This window comes from Orycteropus afer, unplaced genomic scaffold (assembly GCF_000298275.1).
Source record: "Orycteropus afer afer isolate SDZICR_OR568_19922 unplaced genomic scaffold, OryAfe1.0 scaffold00016, whole genome shotgun sequence".
In the NCBI taxonomy this organism is placed as follows: Eukaryota; Metazoa; Chordata; class Mammalia; order Tubulidentata; family Orycteropodidae; genus Orycteropus; species Orycteropus afer.
This window is the reverse complement of record NW_006921603.1, coordinates 22,258,073-22,278,422: the sequence shown is the minus strand read 5'-3', so window position 1 is coordinate 22,278,422 and position 20,350 is coordinate 22,258,073. Positions and strand designations below refer to the sequence as shown.

At 39.2% G+C, this 20,350-nt stretch overlaps 1 protein-coding gene across 1 annotated transcript in view; it reads left to right on the top strand.

Annotated features, from left to right (window-relative positions):
- The first annotated feature begins 436 nt into the window (after positions 1-436).
- RPE65 (retinoid isomerohydrolase RPE65) overlaps positions 437-20,350 on the top strand; it is a 28,501-nt gene continuing 8,587 nt past the window's right edge. Inside the window, exons 1-10 of the mRNA XM_007959394.1 lie at positions 437-447; positions 3,248-3,330; positions 4,026-4,176; positions 9,557-9,664; positions 9,751-9,892; positions 15,990-16,137; positions 17,289-17,370; positions 17,603-17,735; positions 18,152-18,294; positions 19,489-19,618. Coding sequence (XP_007957585.1) covers positions 437-447; positions 3,248-3,330; positions 4,026-4,176; positions 9,557-9,664; positions 9,751-9,892; positions 15,990-16,137; positions 17,289-17,370; positions 17,603-17,735; positions 18,152-18,294; positions 19,489-19,618 — 1,131 coding nt within the window. The remainder of the gene's footprint in view (positions 448-3,247; positions 3,331-4,025; positions 4,177-9,556; positions 9,665-9,750; positions 9,893-15,989; positions 16,138-17,288; positions 17,371-17,602; positions 17,736-18,151; positions 18,295-19,488; positions 19,619-20,350) is intronic.

Here is a 20,350-nt window from a genome sequence, read left to right as displayed (position 1 = left end):
GATGTAATAGATTTTAATTAAAAAAAAAAAAAAAAAGCTGAGTGAATGAATAAATAAAAGAGGGAGGTGGGAACCAGAAAGTGGTGCCAAGTCCCAGTGCAGTGACCGAGATCAGCTTAAGTCTGATACTGGCCACTCCGTACAGCCCTTTTCTTCTAATCCATTTATTAGTTTCCTTAGGAAGGATTGAAGTCTCTGGAAAATTATCAAAAAATTGTTCTGGGAATGGCAAGCCCAAATAACACTCAAACATCAGAAGGATCTGTGCACTGAAAGCCACTTCTGTTCCCCTTCCCTCAGCTGAGGAGATGGGGGAGTGCTCACAATGCCATACCCCTTTCAGGGCTTTCTAGAAGCAATATAAAGTACCAGGCTTAGGGCTTGCTCCCTCATTCTACTGCTGGTGCCAGAACTCTCATTCCTCCACGGAAAGAAAATGTCCATCCAGTAAGTGCCTCTGGGAGACTTTTTTAAAAATGCTTTAGTGGGATTAATGGTAAATGGGTTATTTCAAGAGCTCCTGAAGAGAAGCCATTGAAGGATGACCTGATTAGGGAAAGCCCTTCAGTCTCATTAGGGGAGTTTCTTCCTATTTACAAATTAAAGCAAATAGCTAGAATCCAGATCTAAATAGCATTGAATTTGTGTAACTTATAATGAGGTTCAAAAGCATTACATTAATAACTGGGGATTTTAGTTAGGGAGTTGTCAGATCCTCTTTTTGTCCAGCTATTTCCTAGCTGTGTGACTTTGGGCGAAGTACTTACTTTCTTTAAGCTTCACTTATTTTTTTTTCCACACATAGAATGGGCATAACAACAGCACTTACCCTATTGTGTGTTTGGAGGTTTTAATGAGCCAATAGCATGCAAGGGACCTCTGGTAGCATAGTGCCTAAGGCACTTGACTGCTAACCAGAAGGCTGGCAGTTCAAACCCACCAGCCACTCCTTGGAAGGAAGGTTGGGCAATCTACTTCTGAAATGATACTGCCTCAGAAACCCAAGGAAGGGTCGCTATGAGTTGGGTCTGACTCGACGGCACATAACAACAACAACAATAGCATGCAAAGTTCTTTGCATGGTGTGTGGCACATAGTGTTTACTCAATGGAATACAACAACACAATAATAATTAGAGAGTGTGATCAGAGTGCCTAATCTAAGAAGCTATAAAAATATAGCCAAAGTAAGGAGGCAGGAAGTGAGAAAATCTGGAAACTGAATTGCTGATCTTAATATTAGGAAATAATTATAGTAATAATAAATTAGGAAATAATATTAGGAAAAAAATAAAACTTTATATATATAAATTCCTAATATCAAGATCAGCAATATAGTAATATAATATATTAATATAGAAAATAATTATAATAATAACAATAAATTGGGAAATAATATTAGGAAAAAAATTAAAATTTATATATAAAAATTTTTATTTTTCTTCTAATATTAAGAGCAGCAATTCAGTTTCCAGATTTTCTCACTTCCTACCTCCTCACTTGGCATATTTTTATAGCTTCTTAGAGTAGGCTCAGAAGGAAAATTGGGCAATCTACTTCCATAGAGATACCGCCTCGGAAACCCAAGGAGGGGTCACTATGAGTCAGAAACGACTTTAATGAAGTAAGTTTGTTTTATTTTGTTTGTTTTAGAGTTGGCATTCTGATCACACTCTCCAATTATTATATATATATATTGTAACTCCTAAAGATTAGTGGAGAAAGGAGATGACGGGAAGAGATGGTGGTATGATATGGATGAATAACAAAGTATGAGGTCTTTGACCCCGCAAAGCTGCTGTCCTCCACCCTCTAGGAAGGAGAGGCATGATTCTTTCAGTGAGACAAGGAAAGCAATGATGCAGTGAGAGTATGGATGTTGTTGTCATGGTGGTGTATTGTCCAGTCAATTCCAACTCAGCGCAACCCTACAGGACAGAGTAGAATTGGCCCATAGGGTTTCCTAGGCTGAAATCTTTACAGGAACAGATTGTCAAGTCTGAAGAGCAACTGGTGGGTTCGAACCACCAACCTTTTAGTTAGCAGCCAATCACTTAACAACTGAGTCACCAAGGCTCCTTGAGAGTAAGGATACCAAAAAAAAAAAAAAAATCCCATTGCCATGAATCAATTCCAACCTATAGGACAAAAGACAACTGCCCCATAGGGTTCTAAAGCTGTAAATCTTTACAGAAGCAGACAGTCACATCTCTCTTCCTCGGAGCAGCTGGTAGGTTCGAACCACCTACTTTTCTTTTAGCATCTGAGCACTTTAACCACTGTGCAACCAGGGCTTTCACAAGGACTAAGAGTTCTGGCACCAACTGCAGAATGAGGAAATGAGCTCTTAGCCTGGTACTTTATCAAAACCAAAAAACAAATCTACTGCCATGGGGTCAATTCTTACAGTGATGCTATAGGACAGAGTAGAACTGCCCCTTGGTGTTTCCAAGGTCATAAATATTTACAGAAGAAGACTACCTCTTCTTTCTTTGTGGAGTGGCTGTTGGATTTGAAGCCAGACACACCATACCATAGAACCTTAGTTTTTAGCTTCTTCTTTAGCCTATGTTATGGCTCCCAAGTGTCCATGTAGACCTAGGTGACCCCCTGGCCCAGGTGGCTTCTGAGAGAGAAGAGGACATAGGCTTTCTCCTGGGTTCAGGAGGTTGAAAAGCTCATTGGAGGAGGAGACAAGCTAGAATCTCACCGTCCAAGAGGAGGAGCTAGGCCTAGTGTTCATTTACCTTCTATGGTATGTCACATGTCCATCTTTGAAGTCAAACTTGTGCAAAACTTGTCAAACTGTTGGCCTTTTGGTTAACAACCAAATTCCTTAACCAATGAGCCACCAGAGTTCCTGTGAGAAAGTTCAAAGTGTCAGAAGAAAAGTAACAGCTGCAGGATAAGTTGATTTGTCTTCAGAAATATAGGAAAGTTATAAAGGGTAGGATTAAGTCTACTGTGACCACTGACATTAAAAAAGTAAGAAAGACGTCATTTCTCCTGACATGAAAGGAGAAGCTCTGAACGGGGGTGAGGGTGAGGGTGGGGGTGGGGGACTCGCTTGACTACCTGAGAACGTTGTGGTCCTCCGTAAGCACCACATACTTCCCAGCTGAGGCTAGACTGGCAGCAGGGCATTAACACTGAGCCAGAGAGCACTCTCTTCTGGAGCTTTGCCTCTGTCTTCATGGACTTCTCTGAGTGTCAACATGAGTTTGTTCCTGACTATTGTACTATTTCAGAATGGAGCATCCTGCTGCAGGTTACAAGAAACTGTTCGAAACTGTGGAGGAACTTTCCTCCCCACTAACAGCTCATGTTACAGGTAGGTCTCTCTCATATTAGAGCCATCCAATCTTTTCTGTCGCTCTCTCTCTCTCTTCTCTGGCTTTTCAGTCACTGGTTTCTCTCACTACCTCTTCAGGGTGTGGGATACAAGGAGGGGAATCTGGCACCTTCGGCTTTTAAACCAAAAGTCCAGTTCCTCTCATTTAACTTTTCTTCATGTTTCTAATGTAGAAAATGCTACTTTACTGGAATTTCTTGAATAGTGGGGCTACATCTTTGTCATCATTGACTGGCTATGCCTAGCTCAATACCTGAGACATTTTAATTCGCTTATAAATATGTGTCCTACCATTTGGTATCCTAGTGAAAGGAGAGACAAGTCAGCAGGCATTTGCTAAGTGCTGTCTAACAAGAGAACTGGGAAGGAAAATCATTCTGCCAGCTTTGTAAAGAAGAGGCTGCCCAATCAGGATGCTAATATAATCACACCACCTTAACCCAGTCCAATTGATTACAATTTCTCGTTACAATTGAATCGACTTGAACTCACAGCAACTCACGTGCATCAGAGTAGAACTGTCCTTCATAGAGTTTTCAATGGCTGATTTTTCAGAAGTAGATGGCCAGATCTTTCTTCCAAGGAGCTTCTGGGTGGACTTGTACCTCCAATCTTTCAGTTAGCATGAAAGGGCCAACGTAAAAAATGGTGTTCTGTTTCTCACCTCCATCCAGGCAGACTTCCCTTGTGGCTCACTGGCAGTCTCCTCCGATGTGGGCCAGGTCTCTTTGAAGTTGGATCTGAGCCATTTTACCATCTGTTTGATGGGCAAGCCCTCCTGCACAAGTTTGACTTCAAAGATGGACATGTGACATACCATAGAAGGTAAATGAACACTAGGCCTAGCTCCTCCTCTTGGAGGGTGAGTTTCTAGCTTGTCTCCTCCTCCAATGTGCTTTTCAACCTCCTGAACCCAGGAGAAAGCCTATGTCCTCTTCTTTCACAGAAGCCACCTGGGCCAAGAGGTCACCTAGGTCTACATGGACACCTAGGAGCCATAATATAGGTTAAAGAAGAAGCTAAAAACTAGCGTTCTATGGTACAGTGTGTCTGGCTTCAAATCCTATATCCACCAGACTAGGAGAGCAAGCTTTGCAAGTGTCAACATCTAATTCTTGGTTTTGACATCTGTAAAATGAAAGAAATAATAAAAACTTCTTTGTAAGTTTATTATAAGGATTAAATGAGAACCCAGTGCCCTGAACATAGGAAGTATTCCATAGTAATAACAGTTATGGCTATTGATGTTTTAGTAGTAGTAGTAGTAGTAGTAGTAGTAGTAGTAGTAGACCATTGGCTACTTTGATTCTTTTTTATATATAGTCAGAAAGGCCACTGGGAAGGAAGGACGGTTGCCACAAAGGAAAAAGTAACCAAGCATGGCATAGTGAGGCAATAAAGACAAAGTTTCTAAAATGAGAACTATTGCTAAGGGGATTAAAGGGCTAAGCTATCACTCTAGGAAGCTTCCACTAACACCACTATAAGTCAGTTTTTTTATACTTTAATATTCAGGTTTGTTAGTGGTTTTGTTGATCCAGGTATTGTGAAGAGACTTCAAAAGGAAAAGACTTGAACTACAGTAGTCAAGATATGTTAGAATGTAAAAGACCAGAAACAGATCTTATAATACTTTGTCCAAGGAAAAATTTAGGGATGAGAGTATATTTTGGAGGTCAGACAAAGCTTTCACATGCCTTCAAAAAACCTTGGTTCTTTTTCTTCTTCGTGAAAGTCTAACATCAGATTTTAATTGGTTCACCACATGAGAAAGTCTAGGCAACTGTGACATTGAGTTTGGGATGTCTCAGGAGGTCTGTCTGTACAGGAGATTGAACTCAAGAATAATCAATTTTAATAAGCAGCAAATTAAATTTTATAATTCACAATAAATACAAGAGAGACAGAATTAATAAAAGGAACATATTCAGTGTATCATATCCTTATATTTCCCCACTGAGTGTGTTGTTGTTGCTGTTGTCATTAGGTGCTGTCGATTTGGCCCAGACTCAGAGCAACCCTACATACAACAGAACTAAACACTGCCTGGTCCTGTGCCAGCATCACAATCCTTGCTATACCTGAGCCCATCTTTGCAGCTGTCATGTCAATTCAATCTGTTGAGGGCCCTCTCCTTCTTGACTGACCCTCCACTTTACAAGCATGCTATGCTTCTCAAAGGAATGATCCCTTCTAATAACATGGCCAAAGTAGGTGAGATGAAGTCTATCCATTCTCACTTCCAAGGAGCATTCCCCCTGCACTTCCTCCAGGACAGATTTATTAGTTCTTTTGGCAGTCCATGGTACTTTCAGCATTCTTCGCCAGCACCACAACTCAAAAGCATCAATTCTTCTTTGGTCTTCCTTGTTCATTGTTCAGCTCTCACATGCATGTAAGGCGAATAAAAATACCATGGCTTGGGTTGGGAGCTCTGCTAGCATAGTGCCTAAGGCACTTGACTGCTAACCAGAAGGCTGGCAGTTCAAACCCACCAGCCACTCCTTGGAAGGAAGGTTGGGCAATCTACTTCCGTAGTGATACCACCTCGGAAACTCAAGGAGGGGTCACTATGAGTCAGATCCAACTCAAGGGCACATAATAACAACTTGGTTTGGGTTAAGTGCACCTTAGTCTTCAAGGAGACATCTTTACTCTTCAGCACTTTAGAGGTCTTTTGCAGGAGATTTGTCCAGTGCAATACATTGTCTGATGTCTTGCCTGCTGCTTCCATTGGTGTTGAAGATGGAACATGAACTCTTTAACAACTTCAATCTTTTCTCCATTTATTGTGATGCTGCTTTTTGGTTCCATTGTGAGGATTTCTGTTTTCTTTATGTTGAGATGTAATCCATACTGCAGAATGGAGTCTTTAATCTCCATCAGTAAGTGCTCCAAGTCATCCTCACTTTCAACAAGCAAAGTTGTGTCATCTGCATATTGCAGGTTGTTCATTAGCCTTCCTCCAATCCTGAGGCCACATTCTTTTTCATACAGTCCAGCTTTTTGGATTGTTTGTTCAGTATATACATTGAATAAGTATGGTGAAAGGATACAACGCTGACACACTCCCTTCCTGATTTTAAACCATGCAGGATCTCCTTATTCCATTTGAACAACAGCCTCCTAGTCTTTGTACATGTTCCTCATGAGGACAATTAAGTGTTCTGGAATTCCCATTCTTCTCAATTTATCCATAATTTGTTATGATCCACATAACTGAATGCTTTTGCATAGTCAATAAAACACAAGTAAACATCTTCTTGTTATTCTTTTCTTTCAGCCAAGATCCGTCTAATATCAGCAATGATATCCCTAGTTCCACCACCTCTTCTGAATCCAGCTTGCATTTCTGGAAATTCTCTAGCAATACACTGCTGCAACAGTTTTTTTCATTATCTTCAGCAAGATTTTACTTGTGTGTGATATTAATGATATTGTTTGATAATTTTCACAGTCTGTGGGATCACCTTTATTTGGACTGGACACAAATATGGATCTCTTTCAGTCAGTTGGCCAGGTAGCTGTCTTCCAAATTTTTTAGAATAGACTTGTGAGTGCCTCTAGCACAGCATCAATTTGTTGAAGCATCTCAATGGGTATTCCGTCAATTGCTGGAGCCTTATTCATTGCTGACTCTTTCAGTGCAGCTTTGACATCTTCATTCAATACCATTGGTTCTTGATCATATGCCACCTCCTGAAATGGATGAACATCAACCAATTCTTCTTGGTGCAGTGACTGTGTATTCCTTCCATCTTCTTTTGATGTTTCCTGCATCATTCAATATTTTACCCACAGAATCTTTCAATATTGCAACTCAAGGTTTGAATTTTTTCTTCACTTCTTTCAGCTTGAGAAATGCTGAGCCTGTTCTTCCCTTTTGGTTTTCTAACTCCAGGTCTTTTCACATTTCATTGTAGTATTTGGTTTTGTCTGCTCAAGCTGCTGTTTGAAATCTTCTGTTTGGCTCTTTTATTTTGCCATTTCTTCCATTTACTTTAGCTACTTTCTGTTCAAAAGCAATTTTAGAGTTTCTTCTGACATCTATTTTGGTCTTTTCTTCCTTTCCTGTCTTTTTAATGACACTTGCTTCGGGAGCTCTGGTAGCATAGTGCCTAAGGCATTTAACTGCTAACCAGAAGGCTGGAGGTTCAAACCCACCAGCCACTTCTTAGAAGGAAGATTGGGCAATCTACTTCAGTTGTGATACCATCTTAAAAACCCATGGAGGGGTTGCTATGAGTCAGATCCAACTCCATGGCAGTCAGCTTGGTTTTTTGTTTTGTTTTGTTTTTCATTTTCTTCGTGGATGATGTTCTAGATGTCATCCCACTATTCCTCTGGTTTTCAGACATTGGTGGTCAATGCATCAAATCTGTTCTTTAGATGGCCTCTAAATTCAGGAGGGATATAATCACGGTCATATTTTGGCTTTTGTGAACTTCTTTTAATTGTCTTCAGCTTCAACTTGAACTTGCATATGAGCAGTTGATGTTCTGTTCCACAGTCAGCTCCTGGCCTTATTCTGGCTGAAGATATTGAGCTTCTCCATTGACTCTTTCCACAGATGTAGTCAATCTGATTCCTGTGTACTCCATCTGGTGAAGTCCATGTGTATAGCTGTCATTTGTGCTGTTGAAAAAAGATATTTGCAATAAATAAGTCATTGTTGTTGTTATGTGCCGTTGAGTCGGACCTGACTCATAGCACCCCTCCTTGGGTTTCCGAGGCAGTATCACTATGGAAGTAGATTGCCACATCTTCCTTCTCAGGAGTGGCTGGTGGCTGTGAACTGCCAGCCTTCTGGTTAGCAGTTAAGTGCCTTAGGCTACCAGAACTCCTAGATAAGTCTTGCAAAATTATATCTTGTGATCCCCAGTGTTATTTCTATCACCAATGCCATTATTTTCCAGCTGCTGGTGATTCTTCTTTGTTTCCAACTTTTGTATTCCAATCACCAATGATAATCAACTCATCTTGATTGTATGTTTGGTTGATTTCAGACTGCAGAAGTTGGTAAAAATCTTCAATTTTCTCACCTTTGGCTTTGGTGGTTGGTGCATAAATTTTAATAATAGTAGTATTAACTGGTCTTCCTTGTAGGTATATGGATATTATCCTGTGACTGACAGCATTGTACTTCAGGATAGATCTTGGAATTTTCTTTGCAACGATGAATGCCATGCCATTCCTCGTCAATTTGGCATTCCTAGGGCAGTAGATCATATGGTTGTCTGATTCAAAATGGCCAAAACCAGTCCATTTCAGTTCACTGATGCCTAGGATATCGATATTTATGCATTCCATTTCATTTTTGACAACTTCTAATTTACCTAGATTCATACTTTGTGCATTCCATATTCCAGTTATTAATGGATGCTTGCAGCTGTTTCTTCCCATTCTGAATCATGCTACATCAGCAAATGGAGGTCCTGAAAGCTGTACTGCATCCACATTAAGGTGTACTCTACTCTGAGGAGGCAGCTCTTCCCCAGTCATATTTTGAGCATCTTCCAACCTGAGGGGCTCATCTTCTGGTACTATATCAGACAATGTTTCAGAGCTATTCATCAAGTTTTCCAGTAATATATCAGACAGTGTTTCACTGCTACTCATAAGGTTTTCACTGGCCAATTGTTTGAGAAGTGGATGGCCCCATCCTTCTTCCGAGTCTGTCTTAGTCTGGAAGCTCCGCTGAAACCTGTCTACCTTGGGTGACCTTGCTGGTATTTGAAATACCAGTGACATAGCATCCAGCTTCATAGCAACACACAAGTGACCACAGTATGACAAACTGATAGATCAGTAGTAGTCATTGAATATAAGCTGATAAATTATATGCTACAGAAATTCAGACGTCCTGTTTGGATGACATGGGCAGGGGTGCATGTTGTAATGTACAGCTCTCAGACTTGAGTTTTAATCCAGCTCAGGTACATATACCAATCATTTAACTTTCTGAGCTTCAATTTCCTCATTTGTTATTGTGAGTTTTATAAGACATAATAAAATTCAAAGTTATGGCACATTGTCTCTTTCTCCTTTGGTCACCCCAAGAAATTGATCATTGATAATCCTCTTCATTCTTCATGTTGTGGATATCTCATTTTAATGGGGACACATAGAATGACCATTCTAGGCTGCACATGGACTATTCTGATTGTCCCTGTCCTTACCTTTTCTCATGTCTCAATGTTCTCAGGTTCATCCGCACTGATGCTTATGTACGGGCGATGACTGAAAAAAGGATTGTCTTAACAGAATTTGGCACCTGTGCTTTCCCAGATCCCTGTAAGAATATATTTTCCAGGTAACTGAAACCAAACTGTAGTTATTAGCCCTTTTACTCTCATGGCTTGAAAGTTATTGGTCTGAAAATTTCATTTGCTTCTGCAGATTTTTTTCTTACTTTCGAGGAGTGGAAGTTACTGACAATGCCCTTGTTAATATTTACCCAGTGGGAGAAGATTACTATGCATGCACAGAGACCAACTTCATTACAAAGATCAATCCAGAGACCTTGGAAACAATTAAGCAGGTAGGACACAGTGCTTAGGTGATGTCACTTAGGAATGTAGGTTTTGGACCATAGAATGAAACCAACTGTGAAATTTGGTGGAAAAAACATGAGAGCCAGACAGATCAAGGTTCAAATCCTTGCTTTTTCACCAAGTACTAGCTATGCGACACAGGGCAGGCTTTGTTTGTTCATCCATGAAATGGGGGAGGTAAAATTATTTTTAAAATTTATTGTCTGGGTTGAAGGAATACTACATAAAATGCCTAATGTATTCATTCATTCATGCCTCAAATATTTCTTGAGAGTTTTTCATGTACCAGAACTTATGCTAGATGCAAAAGATGCATCAATGAGTAAGCCAGTATAGTTATTGCCTTTCGTGCATTTTGTAGACTAGCATGAGCCTTGGTGCATAGTGGGTGCTCCACAAGTTGTAGCTATTCTTACAAATATAAAAAATCTCACAATTAATGATTCTGGGAAGTATGTTACACCAATTTCCCCTTTCTTGTAGACACTTCTTAGTAGAAATAGAATTATATGCTAAATGAAATCTCATAGAGAAAAACATCAGCAATATTAGAAAGTGACTTCACATACAAATGTAGTTTAAAAATTTGAGATTTTGGTTATTTCTATTTTTTACTATTTACTATTTTTACTATTGCTGAGACCTTAGGCAATCTCATTGCAGGTGGTAATGTGGATCCCTTATTAAAAGGGATCCACATTATCAATCAATATTAATTAAGAAGTCTTAATTAAGTCTTCAGGGACATCAACACACAGATGGAGAAATCAAACATGTATACAACTTAACTATGATTGGAGACAAAATATGATGAGTTCCTTAACAGAAGAAAACTGTGGGAATGTGTGGTGGGGCAGATCATGGAAACTTCAAAGAGCTTACATTGAGTCCTAACATAAAGGAGAGGTACAATTTAAATAAATTCTGGGTGAAAGAATTCCAGATGGTGGGACTAATGTGATCGAAGGGATAGAGGCAGGACAATTGAAACTATGCTCATGGAAATAAAAGAGTAGTCTCTTTGGTTAGAATTGTAGTATTTCTCAACGGAGATGCTCATTGTGGGGACTGTCGCACACATTGCAGAGGTGCAGCATACTTGGCTCCTTCCGGTAAATATGGGTTATGTCCTCAGTCATTGTATACTTGCAAAAAGTACTCTCACATTTCCAAGTTTCCCACTGGAGGGACAATATCACTCCCAGTTGAGAAGTAGTGACCTAAAGTATGTAATGCTAAGAGGAGTGGTGAGATACAGGGGAAGGTGAAGTCAAAAGTTTAAAATAGGCTAATATTTGGGGGTAAATTGTTTAACTAATGGGAATCTACTATAGGTTTTTGCTCAGAGAAATAGTTTAAACAGAGCTGTGTTTTAGGATAAGGAGACCTGGTGGCATAGTGATTCACCACTTAGCTGCTAACTATATGGGAGGTAGTTAGCCCACCAGGTTCTCCATGGGAGAAAGATGTAACAGTCTGCTTACATAAAGATTACAGCCTTGGAAATTCTATGAATTGACATGACGGCAAATGGGCTGTGGATACTGTAGGATGATTAATCTGGAAGCCAAATGTGAGCTATTTGGGAAAGAAAAAGAAACGTGAGATAGCTGGAAGACTAGGTATGTAGGAATGAAGACCAGAACTACAACTGAGCGACAGTAGGATCATCGTAGGATCACTTTGTATCAGACTTCACTGAACAGCACATAACAACAACATGAATAGAAAGAAAAAAAAAATCCAACACTGGGTCTCTTAATATCATAAGCTGATTTATAATTCTGAACAGATTATTAAGGCTTAACGTACTCTCGATGGCCCTTTCTTGGTTTTGATGTACGTGAGTGTGTGGGTAGATCCTTTAGAGAAGAATTGAAGCTGAGTTTCTAAACCACTCATTTGACTCTGACAAATAATCTGTATTCCAATTCCCATGGTATTGGTATTTTAATTAGAAAATCTGTTATAGCTCCAGAATAGACTTTATTAGAAATAAATTTCCACTGTGAGCAATATTTTCCCCTGACTTTACATACAAACCAACTGCTTTTTGGCTGACTCATACTCATGACAACCCCATGCATATCAAGATATAATTGTGCTCCAATGTTTTCAGTGGCTGATTTTTCAGAAGTAGACATCGGGCATTTCTTCCAAGTATTCTCTTGGTGGCCTCCAACCTCCAGGATTTTGGTTAGCAGCCAACTGTGTTAACCCTTTGCACTGCTCAGGGACTCTGGCTTCACTAACAAATGTAGCTTTAAAAATTGGAGTTTTGCTTTGTTTTTCACTATTACCAAAATTGCCTCCTAACCAGTGCTTTTTCAACCACTTGATCTCCCTTACATACAACTTTCTTAATGCGGCAGAAATAATTTTTCTAAAATGAAAAGTGAATGGGTTACTCCATCTGGGGCATCCAAAATAAAGTTCAGCCTTCATAGCTGACCCCTTCTTACTTCCCTCTTCCATGCAGACCCTTCATGGGAGCCACATTGAACTATTATGCTGTTACTTAGAGTTCCCACTCCCTGGAACATATAGTCGTCCTTCTTCACCTGGCTAACTTTAATAATCTTTTAGTTGAGTCATCACCTTTAGGACATCCTGCCTAACCCCTCAGTCTGGGTTAGTTGGCCTTTCTGTACAAATATTGTTTTGCGCTCACCACAATATCTACCAGCTTATTAGTCTAAAGCAGTATTGTGCAATGGAACATTTTGTAATGATAAAATGTTATATATATGCATTGTCTACTTGCTATTTGTTGCCTGGAAGGTGCTTTGAACCTAAAGCTTGGCAGTTCAAACACACTCAATGGCACTGCAGGAGAAAGGCCTTCTTCTGTAAAGATTACAGCCAAGGAAACCATATGGAGCTGTTCTACTCTGTAACACATGGAGTCACCATGAGTCGGAATCAATTCAACAGCAACAATTTTGTTTTTGTTGTTGTTGTTATTGTTAAGTGCAATTCTCAGTGGCTAATGCAACTGAGAAACTTATTTTGCAGTTTTATCTAATTATAATTAATTTAGATTTAACTCTTAGTACCCATGGAACATATATCATCCACCAACATTTTTAGTCTCTCAGGTTTCTCTGGTGGTGGTAAAGCATTCCATCGGTTTTTCAAACCCACCAGCTACCTCATGGAAGGAAGGTGAAGCAATCTACTTTTCTAAAGATTTACAGCCTTGGAAACTCAATGGGAGTTGGTATAAGTTGGAATTGACTAGACAGATGGAAGTGGGGTTGGTTTTGGTTTTTGGCATAGTAGTTGGCACATACTAGAAGTTCAATGATTACTTGAAAATTGATTTAAATAAGGGTGCTAAAAATTCTCTGTGCTTTAAAAATTTTTCTTTTAGTTAAACAGAATTTTGGTTAGATAAATATATAATCCATTAGTTATTCATTCAATCAATCTTTATTGAGCACTTCCAAGTAGAAATTCTAATGCTGATCTTGCCAATGTGTGGCCCTATGCTCTTGAACAAGTCCCTTGACCTTTCTAGGACCTCAATTCCTTCTTCTACAGACTGAGAGGCTGGCATTAGATTTGTGGCTCTGAACTGCTTAGGAGACTCCAAATTAAATTAAAGCACTAAATCTTCTCTTTAAAACTTTTGCATTCACCCCAGCAATCATAGCAAAGTTCAACAGGACAAAAAATAACAAATGCTGGCGAGGTTGCAGAGAGATTGGAACTCTTATATACTGCTGGTGGGATTGTAAAATGACACAACCATTGTGGCAAATGGCATGGTGTTTCCTTAAAAAACTGAAAATAGAAATACCATTTGAGCCAACAATTCCATTACTAGGAATATATCCTAAAGAGGTGAGAGGCAGGGCGCGAACAGATACATGCACACCTATGTTCATTGCAGCACAATTCACTATAGCAAAGAGAAGGAAACTACCTAAATGCCCATCAACAGAAGAATGGATAACCAAATTATGGTACATTCACACAATGGAATACTATGCTACATTAAAGAACAATGAAGGATATATGAATCATCTCACATAGTGGATGAGCCTGGAGGACATTTTGCTAAGTGAAATGAGTCAATCACAGAAGGACAAATATTGTATTAGCTCATTACTGTAAAAAGAAAAGAAGAGTTTGCTTAAGGAAGGGAACTCACTTTGTAGGTTACCAGAGTGGGAAGGGGAAGGGGAAGGAATAATTTCGAACTAGTTGGGGGCCATATGCTGAGGTGGGTAAGAGGAAAGATGATATGGAAAGAGTCTGTGACCATCATGATAACATTAGGGAAAGGGAGAACACTGAATTGTGCACATAAGATATAGATGACAGAGGCTAATACCAGTATACCCATAATACTGCTTTACCATTAACACCAAACACCAGGCTACAGATAAACACATAAGCATCTAAGAGAATCAGATGGGGGTCAGTGAACAGGATTATACTCTAGACCAAGGATAGATTCACCTGAGGCTAATCTTGCACAGATACCAGTGATACAAAATACCCACAATCCTTACAGAAACAACAGAAGACAGACATAGAGCAATCCCTCACTGACAGCCAGACACTGTGGGAGAGATCCAATGGATCTACCGACTCAGGACCACAGTATTAGGGGACACCAGACTCAGTCTGCACAATAAAATACATAAAAATCTTATTCCACAACCTATGTTGGGGAGTAGCAACTGGGTCTTAAAAGTTTTCAAACAGCCATCTAAGATGCAGCTAATGGTCTCCTGTTGTTGGAAGTGAAGAAGAATGGGAAAGAAAAAAAAAGGGGGGGGGGCATTTGGAAGCCATCAGCCCTAAGACATGATAGACCTCAAGACCAGAAGACCATTGGTGCCTGGCTACCAATGCCAACTACTCAGGAAAGGATCAAAACTGGAGATCCTGGGTAGTGTGGAAGAAAAAATGTGAAACAAAATCCAAAAACACAATAAGGAACAGAATTACTGGTCTGATGGACTCTAGTGGGACCTCCAATACTATGGCCCTGGGATACACTTTCGGCCTGGAATAAAACTCACTCCCAGGGGCTGGCTGTCAGCCCAATAGTAAATAAGATGTACACGCAGACCACTCAACCCCGGGTGACGCACCCATATACTCTATGGAGATGCATCCCTTGGAGCAATCAACCCAGGGCACCAGAGGAGCAACATTTGTGTGGAGGAAATGCAACACACAGGAGTGGATAACCATGAAGGGCATGGGGGGGGGGCGGAGGGTTACTGGGCAGGGAGGGGAGAAGAGTAGTTTAGATTTGGGGATGGTAATTGGGGAGTAAAACCAAATGTACACGAAATGTTGAATGTAAAACAAACTCTGCTCTGTAAACTTCCACCTAAAGCACAATTAAAAAAAAAAAAAATTTATATTTAATTCCAGAAGAGTCATGGTTCCCTTGTTCCTTTCGGCTCCAAACTCATACTATGTGCAAGACTCTGAGCTTGGTATTTAGGTTGGTAGCATAGTGCCTAAGGCACTTGACTGCTAACCAGAAGGCTGCTGGTTCAAACCCACCAGCCACTCCTCAGAAGGAAGATGGGGCAATCTACTTCCGTAGTGATACTGCCTCAGAAACCCAAGGAGGGGTCGCTATGAGTCGAGTCTGACTTGACGGCACATAACAGCAACAACAGCATACAAAATTGTTTTGTTTGGAAATAAAAAATGATTGAATACCAAAATTTTTATACAATTAAATCTAGTACAGTAAGGGAGTGTAACACAGTCCCAGGCCTCAAATATATCATTGTTTGAGGACAAGCTGCATGTGCAAATAGAAATAACTAAAGCAGTATATGACAAACATCAAATGAAGAACACCATCAAGGAGATCAAAGTAATAAAGTGCCAATATTTCAGAGGTTGAGGGATCCCATGAGTGTCGTAAGAGAGCTCTGTAGGGAAGGTGAGAACTTGCAAATGGATAGGACTCAGAGAAATACAAAGGAAGAAGTGCGCTTAGGGTGAGATTGCTCAGAGTAGGGGTAGGGGCAGATCTAGGGACCAAATGCGTATGATATAAACACTTTTCTCTTAATATGGGTGACATTCATTCTTCTTCCACAGGTTGATCTTTGCAACTATGTCTCAGTCAATGGAGCCACTGCTCACCCCCACATTGAAAGTGACGGAACCGTTTACAACATTGGTAATTGCTTTGGGAAAAATTTTTCAATTGCCTACAATATTATAAAGATCCCTCCACTGCAAGCAGGTCAGTTTACCAATCATGCCTCTTCTTAAACAAGTATTTATATTGTGACAAAGTTACAGGAAGCCAGATCAGAATATCAGGATAGCCTTATATACATAGTTAAATTGCTATTAGACTTTAGAACAATGTCCCTCACCTATACCCCCAAAGACTAAAGAATGATGGTTGTTCAGAAAGCACCTTTGTAGGAAATGACAGCTTGAAAATAGAGTCCAAGTTCTATGCTAAAATTTTGCAAATATTTACTATCTATGCGAATTTTATCATGTAAATATTTAGATTCAAATTCAGTAAATTTTATTGAGTAGTTATGGATATGGCAGGCAAAATTAAATTAATCAAATATATGTGTGTGCATAATAACATATTCGCACATACATGAGAGTACCAGTATTTATTTGTGTATGCTTAATTCCCACAACAACAAACATAGCTCTTACCTCACATTAAGACTAAAAATAGAGAATATTGAAACAGAAGGAAGAATACTCTTTAGAATTTGCTGTTCATCCCTTGTGAATTGCCAGAGACTTCATAACTATGTTGACAATAGAATTACTTGAATGTATATTGATTTTTGTTTAGTATTACCTAGTAAAGTGGTACTTGTAGTGTCTGGACCAGCAGCATCAACATCACCTGGAACTTGTTGGAAATACAAACACCTCAGACAGCCTGAATGAGAAACTTTGGAGGTGGAGTCCACAATTCGTATTTTAACAAGTCCTTCACGTGATTCTGATGTATACTAAGGTTTAATGACTACTGACTTAGTAGTAAAATAAACTTTAATGTGCATAAGAATTACTGTTGACACACCACCATACATACTATACTTTATAGGCAATTTAAGGAATTAGGAAGGGAATTTTAATTATAGTCAAGTTTTGCCTTACTCACCTGATTAGAACTCACCCCTGGTTGTTGTAAGAAGTGGCTCAATGCTTTTTCACCATCACCATTTTGATTTTCCCGGGTTATTGTAGCTTTACGTGAATTTTGTTAAGAAATGCCAATGAATGAGAAAATGACAATAAGCTCTGAACAAAAGTCAAGATCTGAAAATGTATTTCTTCACCGTTCTAAGTGTTCTGTATAAAAAATAAAATAAAAAGGCTGTTCCAAAGCCTTTTAAACCCACTTTATTCCAGACAAGCAAGATCCAATAAGCAAGTCAGAGGTCGTTGTACAATTCCCCTGCAGTGACCGATTCAAGCCATCTTACGTCCATAGGTAACTTGAAGGCCTGCTATGAATCTTCAGGAAAACTGAAACTGAAAGATTTGCTTTGCCTACCTTTGATACCAATCCTGATCATAGCATTTTGTTGCAGAAAATTTAAATGTAATTGATTTTATGTAGGCACTGTTGATTCATGTAACTAAGCATACCTCTATGTGCATTTGTTTTTATGGTTTGAAAATTGGCCCGTTCCATTCACCAGCCCATTTGTGTTTCTGAACAGTTTTGGTTTGACTCCCAACTATATTGTGTTTGTGGAGACACCAGTCAAAATTAACCTGTTCAAGTTCCTTTCTTCATGGAGTCTTTGGGGAGCCAACTATATGGATTGCTTTGAGTCCAATGAAACAATGGGGGTAAGTCTTATATGAGGGGCAAAGGTGGTTCAGTAGTAGAATTCTCACCTTCCATACAGGGGACCCAAGTTTGATTCCTGGCCAATGTATCTCAAGTTTAGCTACCACCCATCTCAGTGGAGGCTCACCTGTTGCTATGATGGGGAACAGATTTCAGTGAAGTTTCCCGGCTAATATCAACCAGTAAGAAAGTCCTGGCACCCTGCTTTCAAAAACTCAGCCAATGAAAACCCCATGTACCAGAGTGGTCTCTTCCTGTTGTGAATGGGGGGTCACTATGGATCAGGGGCGAAGTTGACAGCATCTAATAAGTCCCATATTATGTGTCAAGTGTGCAATTCTGAAGATGTGTTTCATAATGTATACTTTTTTTTCTCCTTTTTATATGCATCCAAATATTTTCATCACTTTTCAAGGTTTGGATTCATGTTGCTGACAAAAAAAGAGGAAAATACCTCAATAATAATAAATATAGGACTTCTTCTTTTAACCTCTTCCATCACATCAACACCTATGAAGACAATGGATTTCTGGTTGTGGATCTCTGTTGCTGGAAAGGGTAAGAAAGGATATTGGATAAATGTCATCTCTACAATTGTTCCTAAAAATGAGGAGCCTTTTACAGAGATGCTGCTCTTAATATTTAATCTGAATCACGTCTACAAAAGCAAGAGGGAAGATAAAGTCATAAAATATAAATGAAAAAGCAATAGGGAGTTTAGATAATCAGAAACACAAAAATGAACATCAAAACTAGGGTTAATGGTTGAAAACTGATCAGGTCCATGAACTAGACCCCAGATGGTTTTGTGACCTGGGTAGTACAAATGGTTAACATGCTCAGCTACTAACTGAGAGATTGGAAGTCTGAGTCCACCCAGGCATGTCAGAAGAAAGGTTCAAAATACTAATGTGCACAATTCTACTCTGACACACAAGGAGTTGCCATGAGTTAGAATGGACTCTATGGCAAGTAGTTTTTTGGTGACCTGATAAATTCATTCAAACTTATTGCTGTTAGTTGCTGTTGAGTCAGCTCCAACCTCTGGTGACCTTATATATGACAGAAACAAATGTTGCCAGTCCTATGCAGTCTTCATGACTGCTGATATTTTGGAGTCCATTGTTTTGACTATTGTACCAATCCATCTAATTGAGAGTTGTCCTCATTTTCACTGACCCTCTACTTTACCAACCATGAACTTAAACTTGGCAAGATTGCTGGGAGGCTTTGAATGGGAGACAAGCTTTTTACAAAATAGCCCAGTCACTAAAAAAGACAGTAGCTCCAAAAGACACAGACAGAATGGTGACCAAAAAAATGCAGAACACAAAGTAGCTAAAGCTACTGTGATTTAAACATATCCATGAGACAGGTTTCTTTTTTCACCAAGTGTGGGTAGTAGAAAGGAGCTCTGGTGGTACAGTGTCTAAGGCATTTGACTGCTAACCAGAAGATTGGTGGTTCAAGCCTACCAGCTGCTCCATGGAAGGAAGATGAGGTAAACTTCTTCCATAAAGATTTACAACCTTGGGAATCCAAAGGGGTCCCTTTGAGTCAGAATCAACTCGACAGTGGGTTTGGTTTGGTATGGGTAGTACAAATTGGGTCCAATATACTCGGGTCATTAGCATTTTCTGATTTGTGGAATAAAGAATGGCAAGGACTTAGACTTTTAAAAGGTATGAATCATCTCTCTCTAAAATTACTTTTAATTGTCTCCTATTTCACTTCACTTTTTAATTTTTGCAGGTTTGAATTTGTTTATAATTACTTATATTTAGCCAATTTACGTGAGAACTGGGAAGAGGTAAAAAAAAATGCCAGAAAGTCTCCCCAACCTGAAGTTAGGAGATATGTACTTCCTCTGAATATTGACAAGGTAACCTCCCTCTACATAGATTTCAGATATAATCAGAATGTTTCATCTCTCTCGGGAATTGTTCTCCTACTTCGTGCTTATACATAAAGCCTTGAAATTTTAGAGCTGAAGGAAACTTAAAAATAGCCTAATTCAACCCCCTCATTTTACAAACAAGGAAACTGAAGCTCATAAGAGTGATGTGACTTAGCAAAAGCCAAGCTGCAGCAACAAATCCGAAAATCAGGTTTTTAAAATCCTAAAGCTGCTATTCTTTCATTTACAAAATCCTTTTAAAATGTACTTCCTTTGGGAAGAGTGAAGAGTTGCTGATTCCAAGGATCCTTTGTCAATAGTATAATTTAAATCATTTGAAATTCTAGAGAGATGAAGCACCAAAAAGTACCTATGTAGAGAAATCAGCCATTACTTTGGTTTTCTACAAAACTTCTGGAGACATAACTGGGAAATTAAAAATTACATAATACCATTAGATAATCACCTCTTGATTTCTACTTTTACTTCTCTGTATTAAGTGGCTCTCTTTTTATAATATCAGAATAAGGGTAAGAATTTTTAGTGTGATGAAAATGCCTGTCAAAGTCAACACAATCTGTGAAACACTGCATAACTTGGAAGAACTTGGAAGACATCATGTCTAGTGAAATGAGTCAGTCACAGAGAGACAAATACTGTATTAGTCCACTATTGTAAACAGTCAAGGGAAGGTTTATACATAAGGAAACTTTCTTT